General features: G+C 40.9%; 1 protein-coding gene across 12 annotated transcripts in view; it reads right to left on the bottom strand.

Moving 5' to 3' along the window:
- The window catches only part of IMPG2 (interphotoreceptor matrix proteoglycan 2), a 66,861-nt gene that overhangs the window by 10,746 nt on the left and 33,779 nt on the right, over window positions 1-22,336 (bottom strand). For all 12 annotated transcript variants that reach the window (XR_011528978.1, XR_011528979.1, XR_011528977.1 and 9 more), the window contains 5 exons: window positions 17,283-17,527; window positions 14,312-14,397; window positions 5,528-5,831; window positions 3,776-5,073; window positions 3,091-3,310 (listed from right to left, as the gene is read on the bottom strand). Coding sequence is in view for 9 of the 12 variants with exons in the window: in XM_070582007.1 (XP_070438108.1) it covers window positions 3,091-3,310; window positions 3,776-5,073; window positions 5,528-5,831; window positions 14,312-14,397; window positions 17,283-17,527 (2,153 nt within the window). In the remaining 3 variants the exon portion in view is untranslated. The remainder of the gene's footprint in view (window positions 1-3,090; window positions 3,311-3,775; window positions 5,074-5,527; window positions 5,832-14,311; window positions 14,398-17,282; window positions 17,528-22,336) is intronic.

The following is a 22,336-nucleotide window of genomic DNA, read 5'->3' as shown; positions in this document are numbered from 1 at the left end:
TCACATAACAAGGAGACCATACAAATGTGCCAACAGATGAACAGTTTCTACAAGGGGACTCCACAGCAGGATTCCACTGTGCATTTCCTAAGTCTTTACATCCTTATCCTGGTATTCATTTTGTGACTTTCAAAGCAGAAAATAATCTAATCTTGGCCTAGCAGTGAGGGTAAGGGTGGGAAGGATTACCATTGCACAGCTCCTCTTTGTTGACGGAAGTTCAAGAGTTTCTGAAACACTGCATGCGAAAACAAGTTTGGCAAAAGACAAGTCAATCTTGTCTCTAGCCATTCTGGAGATAAAATAATATTTTAATCTCAAGGCCTTTAACTGAAAATACACATGTAGTAGGAAAATTCTCTTTTAAAATTCTAAAGTTTTGTGACCATTCCACGGGTGTGGGTGGGGGGGGGGGGGGAGGAAAACAGAATCTATAAGAAGAAAAAGATCAATGTTGCTCACTTTTGCTTCCAGACTGAGAGAGACCAAGACTACTAGTTTAATTAAGTAAATAAGATTGTCGTTTTAAAGTCTCTTTCCAGTCCTTTGTGCAGGTTAAAGGTGGCTGTCCAGAATAGATGGCCCTCTGTTTGGAGGAGCATCTTAATGACTTTATGAGAAAACAAAAGCAGTCCTGGAGCTAAGCTTGGGATAGGAAGCTAAATTATAGAATGAATTACTTTCTGGCTTTCCAGGGCCAGGCGAAGAGAAGAATTGATGGGTCCAGGAAAATGAGAGTGGAGGAAACATGAAGAGGGTCTGGGAAGACAGCCAGAGCAGCCAGAGTAACAAGTAACATGGTAGCTGGCTGGGTCCTAGAGAAAAAGTTAGGCAGTAAGATATGCCTTTGAAAGGGTGGCCGAGGAATTTTAGGCTATTTGTGCCACGGTGATATTTTAAAGCCATCTACTGTGCTATGAAAAAGCCTCCTCCGTCACCTTCACATCATCAGCAAGCATCTGATAGACTCATCTGCCTTGTGTTGAGGTGCTTTGGGAACATCGAAAATGGACTGTGATCTGTGTTGAGTTAACATAAAGAACCAGCACAGCGGTCAAGAGAAATGTGAGACTGGAAATTCAGCAGAGGAACTCAGAGCCAGAAGTGATGAAGAGATATTTAAGATCCTTGAAAACTCCTAGAGATATTAAGAAGGCCATGGATGCGGATTTTACACTTGCACACGGGAGAGGCTAATATCAGTTCATTTGAATGTTAAAGAAAAAGGTAACCCTATGAACCTAGATGACGTGCCATGCGGCTGACGTACGAGTCATACACAAAACTGAAGTAAACGATCTCATTTATTGTACTTCTCTTTAAAAAGTAGACTGGCTTTTGCAAAAGTTTTACAAATCATAACTTCTTGCACTTATATGGCTAGTCAAATGCTTTTATATGTTATTGGTTTAATCCTTAGAATAGATCATGAAATAAAAAGGCCAGGTAATACTATCCCCATTTAATATAAGAGGGACTAAGGCTCAGAGATAAAATGGCTCATGTAGGATCACACAAATGATAAATGGCAGAGCAGAGGCAAGAAACCAGGCCTTCCAAATTATAATTCATTGCTTCTTCCACTACACCACATGGCAAGGAACGCACAAACAGCCCTAGAAAACTCAAGTGGCAAGAGATTTGGATATTGGGGGATTAGCTAACTCATTTTTCTCACTTTCAATGAATAATGGTCCTTCAAGGATTTCAAAGGCTTCTTTCCAAGTTAAGGAATAGGGCTGACTTCCAAACCAGTTTAAGAGTAGAAGGCACTGGAGAAATACAAATCCAGACGTTCTACCTTACTCCTACTCAAAAACACTGTCCTCTGGTATGGGGGAAGAAAAAGAGAACAAAGTTTGAGGATAGTTATAAACTCTACAGGGGAAAAGAATATGATGTTACAAGAAAGGCTAATAGGAGAAATTCAACCTATATTATGAGTGAGTCAGCGAAAGTCTTGAGGAACAGACACTGGAACTGATGCATAAAGGGTAAGCGGAAGTCAGCCAAGAGGGGAAAGAGTTTCAGGCAAAGCGGACAGTGTGTGCAAAGGCTTTAAGGCAAGAAAAGTTTTTTGTATCTGAGGAACAAAAAACAAGCTAGTTTGATTAGAACATGGGTGGGCAAAGAGGTTAATTTCACTGGATGATTTTGAGAAGAAGATAGGGACCAGGTCTTATGGCTACTGAATCAGGCAGCTACTGAAGTGTCTCAAGCAGGAAAGTTAAGTAATCTGACTGATGTTTTAGAAGGAGCACTATGGCTACCGCCTGGAGAATGGACAGGAAAGGGGAACAAGAGAGACAATGGGGAAACTGGTCCAAATGAGAGATGATGGTGGCTTGGAGTAGAGTAGGGGCAGTGGAGACAGAGAGAAGAGCATAGATTTAAGACACATTTAGAATTCAGAATCAATATAAGTTCAGTGAGAGACTGAACGTTGGGGGTGGTGGAAACTGAGGTCTCAGAATGTCTTCCCAGGTTTCTGGCTTAAGTAGCTAAGTGGATAGAGTTTCCACTTATTGAAATGGAGAAGCTGAAATAAGGAGTAGATTTAGCCAGAAGGAGGGGAGACTTGGAAAACAAGAGCTCATTCATAGACATCTTAAGTTTGATATACATAGAATACATCCAAGTTGAGATCATCAAGTAAGTAGTTAGATATTGATGCTGGAGCTCAGACAATAACAGACAATAACATTTATATGAGACTTAAAATAATGGGAATGGATAAAACAACTTAGGAAAACAATACAGTAGGGAAGAGAGTCCAGATCTATTGGGCATGGTAACGTAGAGATGTAGCAAGAACAGATCCAGTGGATAAGTAAAAGAGAGAGCAAGACAGAGCAGGGAGAAAAGGGAATGGGAGGTGAGCGAGTAAAGATAACATGTGTGGATAATCCTTTTGAAAAGAGAATGATATTGATGTCATTGGAAGAAATAGTTTACTACTTGTCAACAAGTTGAAAATTTCCCTGACACAGTACTCTTTTTCCTCCAAAGTACTGAATTCACCTTGACTCAATGTAGAAGAAAATACACAAGAATAATCACCGGATTCCACCAAGTATTCAGTATCATTACCTGATTCCACATCAAGAGAGTATTTATCAATAGCCAAGTTCATGGTTTGGTAGGCAGTGGTGCAAAAGTCCTCCAGGATCATGTACACTGCATTGTTGACATTGCGAGGGACAGACTTGGCAAACTTCACCCGGCTATTCACCACAACACTGCCATTTCTGAAGTTCAGGATTTCTAAGTTCTGGAAGCCTGTGAGATTTGACTGGAGATAGGGAACCAGCTGCAACACATGAAAAGTAGTCAGTTTACTGACAAGGTTTTGCATTTGGTCCAACACATCCCAAAACAAACAAAGATGAACCCCTCCTCTACTTTTCCAAATTGTATTCTATTTACATTATTTAAACTGTTCATCAACAAAAGTATAAATTGTGAATTATTTGAGAGTCATGAGATACTCACAGTGATATTGAGAAACCCCTCACAGAGTTTTAGACACATAGAGAGTTCAACAACTAAGGTGTCACATCATCCTCATGCCACATTTGTGTTTCCATTTCTAGAATCCATCTGTCCTACTGTTTTCCTACCAACTCTAGGCCATGATGCTATTTGTGGATGATAGGAAATGAATGCCCACAGCAGACCACATGTTCCTCGGCTCAGATCTAATGCACTGAGGGGAAACAGGGGTGGTTCATACATGACTATTCACTAATGCCCACGTTTCACTTCTTGTGCTTACCAATTCTAAGAACCTTTGCTCCAGGGCTTTGTACTCCAAGGAGTTTTTATTAAACAGGTCTTCTGAAAACATCATGTTAGTCACTCGGAGGCTGAAGAAAACCACCAAAGCTCCTGTGGTCTGGTTATGACTCAAGTCACCTCCTTTTGTGGGCCAAGCCACAATAGCCAACTCTGTGGAGTGAACATTTGTAGACATTTCCATGTAACTACCAGCCTTGCCATTTTCCTCTGGGATTAGCTCAGGCTGATAGTAACCTGTGCCCATGTGGTCCAGTTCTAGTGAGATATCCTGTACGCCCATGATTACTTCATCCTCCAGGAGGGTGGAGCTTGTGGTTGGAGGCAATTTGGCAGACTGTGTCACGGAAGCTTTCAACCAGAGCTTGTCAGTACTCTGTGGTGTGCCTGCCAATGTGTCTCTGGACAACTTCTCTGGGGAAGAAGTTTTTGCCCAAACTACTTCTGATTCTGGCAATGTGGTCCACAAAGGTTGCATACTTGGCTTCACTACTGAAACCTTGCTGTCAAACCATTCACTGTTGGATGATTCTGTAGTTTGTTCCATATCCTCCTTTAGAAAGGGTTCTACTTGATCTGGCTTATCAGTAGAAGCAGAGATTGCTGTAGATGTCAGAGGAGGAGGTGCTTTGGTAATTGAGTAATGATCAACATCAGATATCTCTGATGTGTGCTTGGAGAGAATTAGAGATGCAGATTGAGTGGTGGTCTCTGCTGCAAAGATAGGCACAGCAGGTCCACCAAGAGGCTCTTCCTCCACAAAGCTTGGGGATCTATCAAAATCCCCATATTCTGAATGTTCAATACTTTGGTGTGTGGAATCTATTTTGTCATCTATACCTAGTCTCTCATCTACATCCTCAGTTGGAAGAAGTGAATCCCCATCTTCAAGCCATGACTTGGACAGTGGTTCAGTGCTCTTCTCTGGTGAAGTCTCACTCCATGGCCAAGTAATCAGATTCACCTTTTGCCCAGACCCTGACCCTAAACCACTCTCAAATATGAACTCTTTGTCCATGGATATGTCTGGCATCAAAGTGCTCACTTCCAATTGGCCTTTGACTTTGGAAGTCAAAGAGTCCAAGCCAAAAGGTGTAGTTATTTCTTTATCAAGAAGATCTAATGTGACAGAGGAGACCTGATACGGTGAGGATGTCAAGGACACCCCAGAGTCTTCCATGGATGGTACTGTTTCTTTTGGCACAGGATGAGTGAAAGAACCTGAAGGCAATGGATCAATAGAAAGAAAATCTTCCAACTCTTCAACTTCAGTTAAACCTAAAAGTAAAGTTTTCCATTAGAAATTACTTTTTATTAGAACTAAAGAGTTGCCAAAATTCCCACTTCTCTCAATAAAACCAGCTACTTGCTTTTCCCATTAGGTTAGGAAGGACAGATGCTGACTTTTACTCTACTATATGCAGCAAACAAGAAGATATGATTATGTTTTTGTGGTGTGCTAGAATCACTTGTGAATATACACCCCTGCCCTGAGGATAACAAGACATCTGCTATCGAAACAATTCATCTTCAAATACTTGATTTATTTGGACTCTCCAGTCAAACCAATTAAATCTGATTGTTCCCTTTCTCACACAACATTCCCAAAACATTTCTTCCTGATAGATGCTACCATGCTTCTCTATTAACCCTAGTCTCTTCCTGTCTTCAAAGCCCTTGTCATCTGACACAATAAAGTAAAGAAGTATGAAAAGTGATTAGAATTCCTCACCATCTCCTAATAAGTAAGATCCAGAAGTCCTTTCCTCAGAAGCCACAGGCAAGCCAGTCTGAAGCGCTGCTGTGGTGACAGAATCAAGAGTCAAGCTGCTCACCTCTAACACCCCTACAGAAGAACTGAGGCCCACCTTTGAGGAAAAGGCTAATTTGGGTGTAGACATTAGATCACCCCCAGGGCTTTCTGACCAGCGTTCCCTGCCAGTGGCTGAGGGAGGACCAGAGCTGAAATCAAGTGGTGAAACACTCCTGGTGGTGGATTCATCTGCTGAGAGCCATTCAGCTTGAAGGGTATTATCCTGGGGGGAAAAAAGGTCAAATCATATGGGAGATAAGGGAAACATAAAAATCATTTCAAACACACCTACCTATCTACATCCCCAGACTTTCTAGGGATAAAGAGGCAGTGCAATATTGGGTGGGAGCAGAACAGGGCTCTAGAATCAAACAGATCTGTAATCAAACCCCAATTCAACCACTTGCTAGTTAGAAAATCTACAGAAAAACCATGTACCTCTTGAGTCTCCCCTGTAAAGAGGGGACACTTGAGAGAACCTATTTAAAAGATCCCAAACAAAGCGAATTTGTGGGAGAAAATATTGTCTCCCTTACTGTAGACAGTTCCTTTCTCTCTCTCTCTTATTAGCGTAAATACTTTAAATACACAGAAGTTACTAATATCTGTAATTTGTTGTCAAAGACCTAAGCACATTGCCCACAGCAGCAAAGAATAATTAGCAATTTTATTCATCATTCTGAGAGATATTTAATTAATTAAGGTTTTTTGTTTTGATAAGAAACATCATCACATCAAAATATGGTCTGATTACCTCAAATGGACAGCAACATCTGTGAAATAGCATCACACTTACAAAATAGAATTATCTCTTTCTAGTGACTTTTTACTAACAGAGTACTAACCTCATCTTAAAATTTAGCTTCAGGAATAGAAAATCAGACAGAAACACAATCCTTGAACATGCTAATTATTTAATCCTATGAGATCAGTCCATGTTAAAAGTTGCAGCTCCAGCTCTCACTGGGCTCTGGCAACAGCCCTCCCCTCTTGCCATAGCCCAGTGGGCGGGGACGGCTTCTCTCTGTTCTTAGTCTCTGCACACCTCAACGTCCCTTTTTCACTGCCTCAGCCCTGCACACACCTCCATCCAGGTGATTCTGTTGCTACTGAGAACCTGCCAGACTGAGCCATGTTTTGTAGTGCAATGCATTTAAAAATCCAAAAAAGTGTGAATCATTTCTGTCCAAAGGTGATTACATAATTCATAATAAAATACAAATGACCAGCAAAGAAGGAATGAGAACCAACTGAAACAACAACAGCAACATGAACCAAAAATGGTATCATTCTGGTTAAATTTAATTAAAAATAAAAAATCTAGAAAGGAACAAGGAAAGTGATGAAAAGTGGATGATGCAATACTAGTAAATATTTTTGACAATGTGGGCTTGATCAAAAAAAGAAATAGAAGTAAGACACATCTGGGAATTAGACGTGAGCCTGACAACCTGAGTCTGCTGAAGTGAAATGTACGGGAGAAAAGCAGGCTACACGTAACAGAAAGAAGGAGCTGAAGGCCACCTTCGAAGGACCAGATGTAACTGCAAATGATCCATAGAGAAAGAGAAAGATTCCAGGACAAGAAATTCCCAAGCAATGAACCTGAGGATAGTAAGGCTTGGTTCAAGAGTGAGGCCAAAAAGATGATCTAACCAAGGAGAAGATTTCTGGCATTTTTCTCATAAATTTTAGTATTTTAAGCGTATGTAATCACCAGGATAGTGCAAAAAAGACCAGGCAGGGTTCCACTCTGTTGTACACAAGGTCACTAGGAGTCAGAATTGATGCCATGGCACTAACAACAAAAACCACCAGGCGCAGAGTTTAACTCTATGACATGGAGGCAGCTTGTGATCACCAACCTGTGTGCAGGGTGCTCCTATATAACCTAGTACCAAACACACACACAAAGCTGCCTGGTATTTCTGCCTACAGGGTCTAAAATTTTCTGGTTCCTCAAGAATGGACCAGAGTGATGACAGCAAGATGGCCAAATAAGACATCCCTCGCTCGTTGCCACCCTCCTCCCCGGCAAAACAATAATTTGGCGTCCATCCATGGACAAAGTGCCTTTGTGGAAGCTGTGGGATCCAGCACCATACAAGAAGGGACCCAGGAGGAGTCTTGCCCACATGCGCATGTGTAATAGGCATACAGACCTCAGTCGCAGCTGCAGACCTTGAAGTGGCCTACAAACTGGCTCCAGCCCCTCTGGGCCACAGCCGCAGAGCCCCTGAAGAACACTAACTAGGACAATCACCCACAGATGAGAGAGGCTTTGTGGAAGTCCAGGAGTCCAGCGGAGAAGTTCTAGCATACCACTGGAGCAAAGAAATCCAAGTCTGGACACACTGGAGAGGGTGAGAGGAATGCTCTGACTTTACCTGCATCAGCCTGCCCCAAGGCGGCACAGCTCTGTGCGAAGAGAGCCCTTCTCAGCTCGTGATTTCTCCCACAGGGGAAAGCGAGAGGGTGTGAGTGTCCAGCCTCCCCAGCTGTGCAAGATGCTGCTAAGGAGGCCTGTTCCTCTCTCACTCTACCCAGAGTCCTGAGTCGTGAGCTGCACAACCAGGTGGCAGTGAGTGGTTGGGAGAACAGCAGCCAGGACTCTGAACCTATCAAAGGGATTCAGATCTTCCTGACCACTTCAAAGACTCCATCGGGAGGCCTGAGCTGAGCTGCTGAGATGCCTCCCCTACGGATCTCCCCCAGACCATGAGCGCCCCCAGTGCTCTGCACACCTCACCCACACCCTGCTCCACCCCATGGCCAACTCCTTGTGTGCACTCCTCACATCAGAGAGAGCAAGCTTTGACAGACAGCTGGTGAGCAGACACAGAAAGCAGGCCTGAATCTGCAGGCTGGGGAGAAATCACAGACCACTTTTAGCACTGCCCTTGGGAAAGCAAAAGGGGAACTGTCAGCACTTAGCCTCCTTCATTACAGGATAGAGAGAAGCTACACAAGCTTAAATGGATTAAAATCTTGAATGTAAGACCTGAAACCATGAAACTTCTAGAAGAAAACATAGGCCGTACGCTCTTAGACATCAGTCTTAGCAGCATATTTTCAAGTACCATGTCTGACCGGGCAAGGGAAATAAAATTAAAAATAAACAAATGGGACTACATCAAACTAAAAAGGTTCTGCACAGCAAAGGAAACCATCAACAAAACGAAAAGACAACCTAACAATTGGGAGAAGATATTTGCAAACCATCTATCAGATAAGGGGTTAATATCCAAAATATACAAAGAACTCATATGCCCCAACAACAAAAACACCAACAACCCAATTAAAAAATGGGCAAAAGATCTGAACAGAGATTTCCCCAAAGAAGATAGACAGATGGCCAACAGGTGCATGAAAAGATGTTCAACATCATTAGCTATCAGGGAAATGCAAATCAAAACTACAATGAGGTATCACCTCACTCCGGTCAGAATGGCTATAACAGGAAACAACAAGTGTTGGAGAGGATATGGAAAGAAGGGAACCCTCATACACTGCTGGTGGGAGTGCAAACTGGTGCAGCCACTATGGAAAACAGTATGGAGATTCCTCAGAAAATTAAGAATAGATCTACCATATGATCCAGCTATTCCATTGCTGGGTATTTATCCAAAGAACATGAAAACACGAATGCATAAAGATACATGCACCCCCATGTTCACTGCAGGCTTATTCACAATAGCTAAGACCTGGAAGCAACCTAGGTGCCCATCAAGGGACGAATGGATAAAGAAGATGTGGTATTTACACACAATGGAATACTACTTAGCCATAAGAAATGATGAAATCCAGCCATGTGTGACAACATGGATGGACCTTGAGGGTATTACGCAGAGTGAAATGAGTCAGAGAGAGAAAGTCAAATACCATATGATCTCACTCATAAGTAGAAGATAAAAACAACGACAAACACATAGCAACAGAGATTCGATTGGTGGTTACCACAGGGGAATGGGGGAGGGGGGAGGGCAAAAGGGGGATTAAGCTCACATGTGTGGTGATGGACTATAATTAGTTTTTGGCTGGTGAACATGACGTAATCTACACAGAACTTGAAATATATTATGATGTACATCTGAAAGCTATATAATGTTATAATCCAATGTTACTGCAATAAAAAAAGAATTCAAAACAGCTGTTTTAAGATAGCATAATGAGCTACAAGAAAACACAAAAGGTAATTCAATGAAATCAGGAAATCAATATACAAACAAAATAAGAAGTTTAACAACAAAACCCAGAATCATAAAAAAGTACCAAACAGAACTTCTGAAGCTGAAGAATACGATTGAAATGAAAAACGCAATAGCATCAACAGGAGAATTGATCAAGCAGAAGAAAGAATCTGTGAAGCAGAAGAGAGGACCATTGAAATTATCCCGTTAGAGGAGAAGAAAGAAAAAAGAATGAGGAAGAGTGAAGAAAGCCTATGAACTACGAGATACTATCAAGAGAAGCAATCTGTGAATTATGAGAGTTCCAGAAGTAGAAAAGAGAGAGAAGGGGGCAGTGAGTTTATTTAAAGAAATTATGGCTGAGAACTTCCCAAATCTAGGGAGATTTTGACCATCCAAGTTCATGAAACTCATAAAACCCCAAGCAAATTCAACTTTGAAAGATATTGTCCAAGACACATTGTAATAAAACCATCAAAATCAAAGACAGAGAGAATCTTACAAGCAGTTCACCACTTACAACGGCACTCCCAGCAGGCTGTCAGTGGATTTCTCAGGAGAAACCTTAAGCCCAGGAGAAAATGGGCTGATATAGTCAAAGATACTGAAAGAAAAAACTGCCAACCAAGAGAGAGAAAGATGTTCTCAGACAAGCAAAAGCTCAGGGAGTTCATCACCACTACACCTTTCTTACAAGAAATGCTGAAAGGAGTTCTTCAAACTGAAATGAAAGGACACTAATGAGTAACACGAAAACATATGAAAATATATGACACAATAGTAAAGTAGCAGATAGTAAAATACCGTAATATTGTGTGCTAACCATTTAACTCTAGTAAAAAGGTTAAAGGACAAAAGTATTAAAAATAACTCCCAACTCTGAAGTAGGGGGGTGGGGGGAGCAGTCTTGTAGGACTAAACCCTCAACCTGTGGGATCTCATGCTATCTCCAGGTAGGTGGTGTCAGAATTAAGCTGAATTCTCAGACACCCAGCTCATGCCTGAGAATTACTTGGTGCTGTGTGGGAAACTCCTACTCCATACACTGGAAATTGAGTCTCAGAACCATTTTAGGGGTAAGCACGTGCATATGTGTGAACATAATAAAAGTATCAAATTTTAGAACTAGAAGGACTCTTAAGAAACTTGTAGTCTAATTTTGCCTATTAAAGATAACGAACTGAGTTTCACAGAAGTGAATTGCCCACCGTCACAAAAAACAGAGAAAAAAATCAGAACCAGATTCTGAGTTTCTCAAGTTCTCAGTCCCAGTGCTTTGCCACTATGCACTGAGAGATAAATACAGGTGTATACACCCATATGGCACAAGAATTCCCAGAGGAGAAACTAGAGCTAGCAGACTTGGTATCCATTCTCATTCGGGCTAGCATATGTCCACAGGTCTCAAAGACCCAGGGGACACAGGGGCTGGCCCCGTGGCCGAGTGGTTAAGTTCGCACGCTCTGCTGCAGGCGGCCCAGTATTTCATTGGTTCAAATCCTGGGCGCGGACATGGCACTTCTCATCAAACCACGCTGAGGCAGCGTCCCACATGCCACAACTAGAAGGACCCACAACGAAGAATATACAACTATGTACTGGGGGGCTTTGGGGAGAAAAAGGAAAAAAAAAAAAGATCCAGAGGACACAAAGGGGAGGGAGACAGGAGAGACCGTTTTCTAATATTTAAATGTCTGCTCCGTTGAATAGGAGGCTGTTCATATAGACAGAAAAGTTTCTTCCTTTCCCATTTCTTTTTCTAGTAGCTAAAACCATATAAGCTTCAGGGAAAAGTAAGAAGTCCTTTTGCTCAATACCAAGTTCTGTTCCTCAAAAAAGAGGTTTCAATAAAGACACTTAGACATACCAGGGAATTCACTTTTTTCCTCTTAATTATCTAAAACCACTTCTAGAGATGTGTTAAACCCACCCATTCTTCCAGCTGAGTCAGGCATAATTCATATCCTTGCAAATGCTAAATGTGCATTTTTTCAATTCCAAGTGAGATGGCTTAAGCCCTTTAACCCGTGCTTAAGAAATTGAGTTTAATCAGACAGGGCCTAAGACCCAACACATATTAGGAAAGCAGTTCAACCCTCAATGGAAAAGAAATCCTCAAGCAATATATACGATTTCAACATATCTAAAAACAAAATGCCTTTTCATTTCATAAAAATTAAAACAATACATATCTTTAATAAAAGTCAAGCAGGCAACATAAAAAGTGAAAGTAAACAATTTGACTTTTTAAATAAGGAAGACCACCTATTCTGAAAAGGTAGCCTCTAAAACATGGCATGGCGATGAAGCTGTTGCAGACATTCTGAAAGATGTACACACACAGGCCAGGAACAGCACTTCATTTATTCTTATAGGAATAGATGTTCCCATAGTAACAAATTCAACTCATGAATTCTTCTTTTAGTTCAATGTAGCATATTAACAAGTTTAATATTATATTGGCCAGTTTCACTTCTACTAACGCCAAGTGAAAGCTTGCTAGTGCTATAGAAAGCATACTGTGCAACAAGTGATTTTCCAAGTCGGATGCCAAAAGGGGTCAAATTCAATATCCCAACATTCCTACTACTAAAATAATTTCTAAAAATCAAATCTTGTAAAAAAAAATAAATTTCACTTCTATAAAAGAACAAAATCTTGTTAACAGTTTGCCAGAAAAGAAGAGGAAGAAAAGAAGCAATAACCAGATGCTTCTAATTAATCATTCTTTTTTTCGTGTCTTATTATCACTCATTCACATCCCAAGGTCTCCTCAAATTGTTAATTACTATTACAGTTATCACTATTCAACAAACGAGGGGATGGGCTTAAATGCAAATGGAACCACAGATCAGGCCACATAAGTGAACAGTGGAGCCCAGCCAGTCGGTGTTTGCCATCATAAAGAGGCAGCCTGTTTCAGCCAAGCTCTAGCTACTTCCTCAACAGGCGAATGTGAACTTCATGATACCAGAGCTTCCCAGTTTTCAAAAACAAGTTGGAAATGTGCATGTTTATGCAAATATCTCCTGATTTTTAAATATTAGCTTTTTTTTCTTTTAATTTGGCCCCAAAGCACACGCCTACAGCTGCATCCAGCCGGCTGGTCTCCAGTTTGCAATCTCTGGCTTATATGGAAACTCCTGTCTTTACAACATCATTCTAAAATATCATCACAGATCTTCTGCGGTTAGAGAACCCCTGAGTTGAATTCGATCAGAAAGACTGGAGACTAGTGGGTCCATGTTCACAGTGACTCACCGCTCCCTGCCACTGCACCCTGGATGGACGTCTATGACAGCATCTCCTTAACTCTGTAGAAGTCTGTCTACTACTACCAGACTGGAAACTTCTTGTAGGCAAGGCCACACCCTTATTCATCTTAGTTTCCCCAGCACTTGGCACATGAAAAGCACAAAATAAATATATTTGAATGAATGAATAAACAAACACCAAATGAATATAATCCCTGATGTCAATCCCTCTGGAAACTTTTTTCTCCAATATGGAACTCGGTGACACCACATTTCAAAACCGAGTTGCTCTATAACCAAGTAGAAGAAATGGCCGCATATATCAACAGTTAAGTGAATTTGGGACATTCTAAATGTTCATTGCTAGATTAAAGCCAAGAAACAAGTATTTCAAAAACCTTACATGAGACAGAAAAGCAATCTCAAGAGGGTGGGAGGGGTGAGGAAGGTAGAGGAGCCCCTGCTATGTCTCTGTGACAATGAAAGGCTCGTGTCCTCATGGTAAACAGGGAAGTCTCTCGTGGGGTTGTGGTCATGGTTGCCACTGTTGTTGCTGCTTTAACTGCACTTGAGGAGCCACTTTCTCTTCTCCTGGAGGCCTCTCTATAGGTGAAGTGGCAAGTGGAGGTCAGGAGGGGCGGAGGAGAGCCCAGGGGAGCAGAGTGGTAAGAACAGAATGGAAAGTTCATCCCAAGCTGCTTCTGGGCAAAGGGGAGTGTTCTCAGCCCAGGCTGGAGGAGGCCTGGTCACAGCCCCTGTCACTGGTCAGCTAGCTCGTATTTTCACCCTTCCTTCTCTCTCTTCCGTACACACACCGTTCTACATGGTCTGGAGCTTAAACTTTTTCTTCAGTACAATCATTGGAACAAAAATCTATACTCTGTACCTCTGTACATCAATTTATAGTCTTGGTTATAAAAACTATTTCTGGGTAACTTCTAGAGAACAACTCAGTGGGCACTTATAGCTTAATCATCACCAACAGTATGAACCATCAATAAGTTTTCTACCATGTGTGAAGTTTGGCAATGCCCGATGTGTGGATTTCACTTAACCACTGAGGAAGGCTTAAATTTTCTGAACCATTACTTGGGACCCATTAGCTGACAACTATGAATAATGTTCCAGGGATGAAGTAAGAGAATATTTGAAATAGAAACAGCTCAGGAAATTCATGATGCCAAAGTCAGCAGGTGAGGGTACAAAGAAGAGAAGCTTGGGGGCCTGGTTCTAGGCATAAAACATAGAAACACACTTACCAGAATAGACGGTGGGGTTGCCTGAAGACTTGAACGTTGGGTGTTCCAAACTAGGTCTTCAGTTTGGGGAAGTAAAACCCCTCTTACTGAAGAAATAACAATATTAAAGAACTTTTTAGTTGAGACACTATTGTATTTGAGGTTCAGCAACAACTAAAAGCCAAGTTCTTCGTCTTTGTAATTTAGATTTTGGCAGAACAGATAGGGGAGACCTGCTTAGAAAATGCTTGCTACTTTATTCAGCTATTTTACTTATATTAGACAACCTGTCTGAATTATAAGACTCCAACATAAAATTAAGATTCTTCCCATTATTACATCTAGGACACTTCTGTAACTATTTCCTTTCCTTTCTCAACCAGTTTTTACTCTTTTCAAGATTCTTATGAAGCAGTTGTTTTTAAATTGATTTTTTTTCATTTTAATAAGAAAGTTGATCTGAAATTCCAACTCATTTTGGTTGACATTAAGAATGGAGAAAATTACACAAAACAATTTCCTTTTTGGCAGAAAATGCCTTTGCAAAATGGGATAGGACACCAGAGAGATTATCACTATACCGATATTAAAGAGCAATAAAGTTAACAGAGTATATTGTATGATTTAATTCACGGAAGGCTTATTGAATCCCTGCTAGTTACTACAGACTTGGATGAAGTAGAGGCTAGAAACATTAATAAAGCCAAGTTTGTCCTGTGGAAGTATTCCTTATGTCAGAGAAATAACTAAATTATAAAATGATGTGAGGGGCATATACATATACAACGTATGGGAATACAGACAAAAAAAGAAGTTGATTTTGCTTGGAGGGGAGAGGGAATCAATATAAGCTAAAAAGAAGGGACTGCCTAAGCTAAAAAGGAGGGTGACCTGGTGTATGCACCAAAAATAAAAGCAGAACCTCCCTTTATTCAGCTGTTCCCACTGGCCTGACATTGAGGGATCAGTCAGAAGCCAAAAACCCTATTTGATTTAAATATTTTCCAAAACTCTTTTTCAACTGTGTATACAGTTATCTTGTCTTCTATGAAGAAGAGGGCCATGTGATCAAGGAAGAACATATCCCTGGAGATGATGATCAAGCTACCTAGAAAGCTGCAGCCATTCAGAACTCTGAAATTGGCATGACAATAGAAATGGATTTTAGGGACAAAACTCTGAGCAACTGAAACATACATCTAACGAAACGTCAAAGCGCCTGAATTAGTTCGTACTGCATATCCTAAAGCTTTCCTTGAACTCGGGTGGAAATTCTGAGAGAGCTGCTGACCTCTTTTTTAGGAGGAAGCTCTACCCCCAGGGTCCACATAAAAGGAAGACTTTGCCACGCTGTTTGTAGATTTAATTTCCTAACATCCTCACTTTGCCTGTTGCACACCTTAATCCTCATGCTACCACGACCCTGACCTTGGCATTTGCACCTTCTGCTCCAGTTAGGTTCCCATCTCCCTCAGGTCATGACCTCCTAGCTCTACTTTTTCTCTCTTTGATCCCAATATCCAGATTCCTGGAACCTTCTGCCTACATGCTGTCCCCATAGACAGCTCCCAGCTAGTCTGTATTAGCCTTGCCAAAAGGACTTCAGCAATTTCAGATTATAACAAGCCTCTTCTCTTTTCACTATTTCATCTGGCTCCGGTATTCCAACAAGATTCAACAATGGAAAAGGAGCATATGAGGAAGTGAGCCCAGGGTACCTGCACTGCTCCAAACACAAAGGCTCCCTAGTGTTTTAGAGCTGACAGCTTAATATTGACTCTATCATCCAGTGAAGAGAGAGTTTCTCCACTTTAATGTCCTACGTAACCCGTATGAAGTCTAGGCCACTCTGTGGCCCTGTCTCTGCAGAGCGTCACACTAAAGAAACATCAGTCCAGCAGCCAAAATAATCGAAAACCAATTTAAAGTTTTAGTCCAGCCTTTCAAAAGATATCTTATTTAAGAAGGAATTATACATAATAAAATTGTATTAAAATTTTTTTCTCCGTTGTGACTATTTTGTTTATTTAGACACTACACACTCATGTGCCCAGAGGCAGCGGTAGCTGCCTGAAAAGATACAGGCTCTGTTCTCTTAAAAACATGTGGGAGTTGGAGAGGCTGTAAACATGCATCACTGTTACTTAGTATTGCTTCTCACTTGTGGATTTTCCTCTTTGGCAGCCAGTACTTTTCTCATGAAGTCACTTCAGTAAAATATACTCTGCTGGACATTTTGAAAGCTAAACTACCAACAAGCGAAGGAATCATGCAGAAACAAACACAAAGTAGCAAGTAAGTCAACAGGACACCAAGTCCCTGATGAGTTAAGCTGTTGCACACTAGTAACCAGACTCTCAACAAGCTTTAGTCCCAGGTTGACTAGGCCACTCTTTAGCCTCTAAATCCAGAGTGGTAAACCTCTCTTTGATGATCCCAGATCCACCTGTTGATTTTGGATCATAACTGGATCTCTACAGCTGCCTGAATTCAAACAGTACTGGATTCTCTGGGATTCCGCCCAGCATCCATGATCAGTTTTTCTTTGACCAAGATCTTCCCTCAACCTTCCTGAGCTGCTCTCTCTCTCCTGCTCTCAAGTAAGCTTTTACCAGCTGACCTTGCTCTGCAAAGGTAATGTCTTGGTTATCTGGGCAGCACTATAACCTGTTTGAAGTCATATTTCCAGGTACTACTTTCCTTTTTTTAATAATTTGCTTCCATTTCTCTAAACTATTTCTAAATATCATGCTGTGCTCCACTTTCCCCACTCTTTGTGACCTTCTGTCTACAAATATTCCAGGAAGCTCCTGATTGATCTACCCAAAATAGCTGCCTGACTAAAGCTCCACTCATATCAGGATGGCTTCTGTCTCATGCAGTCTAGAGAATGCTCAGAACCACATATATTTAGGGAAATAAGTTTTCACCAGAGTATACTGGAAAACAAGCTAAAACTATACAAGGACTTCATGATGGATATCAAACTCACCATTGATAAGCTGAAGGGAGTCAGGATCTGGATTCAAAGAGGAGTTCCCCAGCAAGAAATTCTGGTGCAGTGTCTCAGCAATATAATCTCTGAAGTTACTAATTGTATAAACAGCAGTGGGCTTATCGTCCAATTCTACAAGGCCATGGTTTTCCACCTTGTTGGAGTGAAGGCTAATTAGGTCCCAGGTGGTATTGCTAATGGCCTCACCATTGAAGGTAACTGCATAGTGAACATCTATGCCGCTATGGATGAAAAGAGAGAAGAGATTAGGCCCCGCTAAAGAAACACAAAGAAAGGAGCTTTGAGCCCATGGAGAACAAGCATTAGACCTAGAGGGAGAGTCTCAAAAAGCATGGATTGCATCACCCTTCTCTGCAGACTCTGGGCAACCAATAGCCATCCCTTCCTCCCTCCCAGAGAACAGAGGGTCATAGCTCTAAGAACATGGAAAGAGTTCTAAGGAGACCGCAGAGTTAACCCTGCAGGATACCCGAGCATCTTCTTCCCCACATTCTCACCCCTTCTTTCTTCCTGCAGAGCCAACTGCTCCTCTCTACTATGAGCCTACTCCCCCCTTTCCCTGTTAGCATTTCACCTCCCTGATTTAAAAACAAAACAAACAAAACCTTCTAACTCCACCCAACAATTGGTAATCCTTTCATATCTTTTTATTATTGTTGTTGATGAATTCTATACAACAGAGGGTGAGGCAATGAAGAAGCTTAATTACTATGAACTAAAACATAGTTATTTATTGTGAAAGGAAAATATGAAATACTTGGAAATAAAGCAAATTGATGATTTATGATTTCTTTTCAAATATCATGCTAGAATATTTTCTAATATGACAGTTATCTAAGTCTCTCAGGAGACATACTTTTGTTTGATAGCCCAGAAAATTTACAGCTCTATAAAGTTGAATACTAAATTGTAAAAAACTACTACCATGTGATTGGTTTTTTGGCTTGGTATAAATGATAACTCCAAAGTTTACAAAATACAAACTAATTTTGTAACTGAGTAATCCTTTCCCAGTTTACTATATAAATTTCTGTTTTTCAAATGCTCTAAAAACCAGCTTTTATTTTTCTGCTGGCTCCTTCATTAATGAGTTGAAGAAAGCCTTGACAGGAGCTAACAAATAACTTTGTGAATTGGGCTTTCTTCACTATCTACCTTTTCATGAGCAAACAAAGAGAAGATTTCTCAAAAGATAGAGAGAAAATAGTTAAGTAAGAGTTGATGTGTCATTTGATATTTTCTTAAATAGTCATTTTGGGGGAATAACATCAGAATATAAAATTTTTAAGCCAATAGGAATACTCCGTCTAGACTCTAACTCAGATTTCTCTAACAACTAAAAGCTAACATTTGGGGGCTGGCCCAGTGGCACAGCAGTTAAGTTTGCACGCTCTGCTTCAGTGGCCGGGGGGTTCACGGGTTCAGATCCCAGGTGTGGTCCTACGCACCGCTTATCAAGCCATGCTGTGGCAGGCATTCTACATATAAATTAGAGGAAGATGGGCACAGATGTTAGCTCAGGGCCAATCTTCCTCAGCAAAAAGAGAAGGATTGGCAGTGGATGTTAGCTCAGGGCCAACCTTCCTCAAAAAATAATAAATAAATAAATAAAATCTAACATTTTGTAAGTATATTGTGACAGGTATTTCACATCTTTTATCTCACTTAATTTTCATAATAACTGTATGAAGCTTTTATTATCTTCAGATTACTGTTGAAGAAACTGAACTTTAACAAAGTTAAAAGACTTGCCTAAAATTTCCCAACATATAAGTGGTAGAGTCAAGATCCAAACACAGATAGGCGTGACTCCAGCACCTGCCTTCTGAACTACTCTGCTGTGCTCTTAGTAGCTTTAATTAAACTATTGTCAGAAACAAGTCATTCTGAGGAAAGCTTTGCTTTAGTCATCGCCCTGGCTTCCAGCGAGTCCATAAGACACAGCCCTCAGAGGCAGTGCCCAGCAAGCCACACCAAGACTCCTCCTGAGGATAGAGAACACCGCCTTCCCAAAGGTAAACCAGTCAAGACAGACATGTGAGGGAAACAATTTGCCCCTTCAGACATTCTGTAGGAGTAAAATGACTCCCAAATCAAAGCTTACAAATAAACTAAGCACTCCCTCCTCTGAACTTACTTACATATTCCTTGATTTTACCCTTTACTGTTTTGTAAAAAGATTTCATTTATAGTGACTGCCTTTCAGTCTCTCCTTGAGTTTCTATCTCCAATGTTGAGCTTGGTACCTCGCACTGAGGGGTACTCAGTGCCTACTAAATGAAGAGAAATCTATACTTGCCTGAACATAAAAAGAGAACTGCAGTCTAACCAAGGTATTCACATACACAAAGAAAAAGTATCAACATAAGGAAAATGGCCTCAGGGAATCTAAAAAAAATTAGTCAACTAATTTATGTTACTATTTAGTAGAAAGCTTCTGACCAGTGCATTGAGGCTTCTTGTAAGACAGATCCCTAGATTGGAGATGCCTACAAAAGGCTAGCATGGCTTGATGACACTGGCCATTAAGATCACTCAACTTCCTTTCTCTGATTTCAAGCTTGCAAAGGGAACTTTTGATTTTAACTCCCTACAGATTTTCCAATGAGGAAAGAATGCATGAGCCAGCCAATGCAATAATTGGTCGGTTGACAGATATATTTCTTGCTTTAAATAGATCAATTGGCATCCCAGAGAATGCATTGTATTTTGTGGTTTGGCAAGCATGCATCAGTCTTAAGAGATCTCTTCCTCCTGGGAGCACTGGGAGTTCTGGACCTGTCCTGAGCCTGCTTGCTGCAGGTCACACCCTGGACTATAGGAGACGCCATGACGGTGACATCCCTCACTTGCTGTACAAACAGCCAGGCCTCTTTGATGATCCTGGCTCCTCTGAGTGACTTCAACAAGGTTTCCCTCCCAGCCCTGATTAGCTGTTGCTTCCAATGGAGTGGTTTGGGGCGCTTTAAGTGGTAATTGAGCATTTTGATACCCTGATGCTCTACTAAGTGCTAAGACATCTGCCTGTCATCTAGAATTCCCCTCAATCCATTAATATCTCATGTCAAAATATGTTGATTCATGGGTAATTCCTGATCTTCTTTTGTAAAGAAGATAAATTCAGTAAAATATGCTAAAATAATCAAATGATAGCTCCAAAATAGAATAAAACAGTAAGAGGGACACCTACTGGTCAGAACTGATCACACCATATGTGCTCCAAGTATCGAGCACAATCCCTGGCTCCTAGGAGTTCAATAAATACTTTTGAAAATAATGAAGAAACAATGATCAACTTTATTTACTAATGCAGGCAGAAAAGACAATTGAATTTGTGCCGCTTAAATGGCAATATGGGATACTCCTGCCTTAATCTGAAAGATTTTTAGTCTCTAAATATGAAAGAGTAATTTTTCACCCTAAAGAGGTCTGTGGGATGGACCATGGCTGTATCTCCAGAAAGCTTCTCCTTGGGGTCTCTGCACAACCTATTAACATGTTAACATGGCTCTAAGACACTAAGCAGTGATAAGGAAAAAAATGGAGAAGAAAAGGCTGTGTCTGTCAGCACTTGAGTTGGTTCCTGGGCTCTGCAGAAAATCAGACAAGGAGAGTCAAGTCTTCCCTGGGAATCTACCATGTGCCTTGCATGACTTTTAAATATCACAGGGAGAAGAGCAAGAGAAATGTTCCTGGATCAAGAAATCTGTGCAAGTCAGGCGATCTGGATTGGATTACTGCCCTTACTCTTTATGGGCAAAATGTAATTTGTCTCCCAGTGTATCCCTTGGACATCTAAAAATAAAACTACTATTATAATCTACCTTGTCTAGTGAGGATAAATTTATTAAAGAAGATAAAATACCTCAGAGAGATATTGCAATTTATTACCATGTTTTTGTCCTGGAAAGAGAACTCAAAGATATGCTTGAGGCGTCAGGAAATCATCTATTCTCAGAGCTGAGAACTTCACTATGACCCAGAACAGACCGAGTTCTGGCATGGTAAATGGAGTAGAGACGTCTCAGGATGAGTGACAGAGTAAAAGAAAGCCCAGAGGCCAAGGGAGTACATACGAAGCAGAAGGCACACTGGTAGACCAAACATGCTCTGATTGAAGAAAGCTGTGCTGGCTCTCCACACTCAGCAACTCCAAGCTAACCAACCACCACTGTATGTATCATCAGCTTTCATCCTCTCCACTAGACTGAAACAGCTGCTACCGAGAGGAAACTTCCTCTGTCTGACAGCTACTTCCGGAGAATCAATCATGGGAAGGTGAAATTTACCCTTTCTTATTCTCGCAGCTCAAACACCTTGATCAGCCATTTGACATGATTTTAAATAGGAAAAATAATGGTATCATATCTCATTAAGATCAATCAAAGTAAAGATAATGCAGAGAAACTCAGACATCCCTTCTTCGATAACACTTCTTCTGTGAGGAAGAAGGCACACACTTACAAAACCTGAGCTGAATTTTTTTAAGCGTATATACCAGGTAGACATATTGTTGATTCACTTCCAATGGTTCAAACCAACTAACTTAAAATAACGTGTGCATCCTGAAAGAGGTATAAAGCAAACAGAAAATCTCATGTGCATATAAATGCTTACAGAGAATGACAGACAGAAGTTATATGTTATATATACAGACTATTTCTGAGCCACACATGTATTCATACGCAGCTCAAAATAAAAATATACCAAAAAGTTATGAATAAATTGCATCAACTGGCTAATATGTGACAATACTGAACAACTGTGGAAACTGTACCTATAATAACAATTCCATCATAAAATCTAATGCCGGGGCTGGCCCTGTGGCCGAGTGGTTAAGTTCGCGTGCTCCACTGCAGGCGGCCCAGTGTTTCATTGGTTCGAATCCTGGGCACAGACATGGCACTTCTCATCAAACCACGCTGAGGCAGCGTCCCACGTGCCACAACTAGAAGGAACCACAATGAAGAATATACAACTATGTACCGGGGGGCTTTGGGGAGAAAAAGGAAAAAATAAAATCTTAAAAA

The sequence above is a fragment of the Equus przewalskii genome, chromosome 18 (assembly GCF_037783145.1).
Source record: "Equus przewalskii isolate Varuska chromosome 18, EquPr2, whole genome shotgun sequence".
NCBI lineage: Eukaryota > Metazoa > Chordata > Mammalia > Perissodactyla > Equidae > Equus > Equus przewalskii.
Note: the sequence above shows the minus strand (reverse complement) of the source record. Positions and strands in the feature narration are given on the sequence as shown.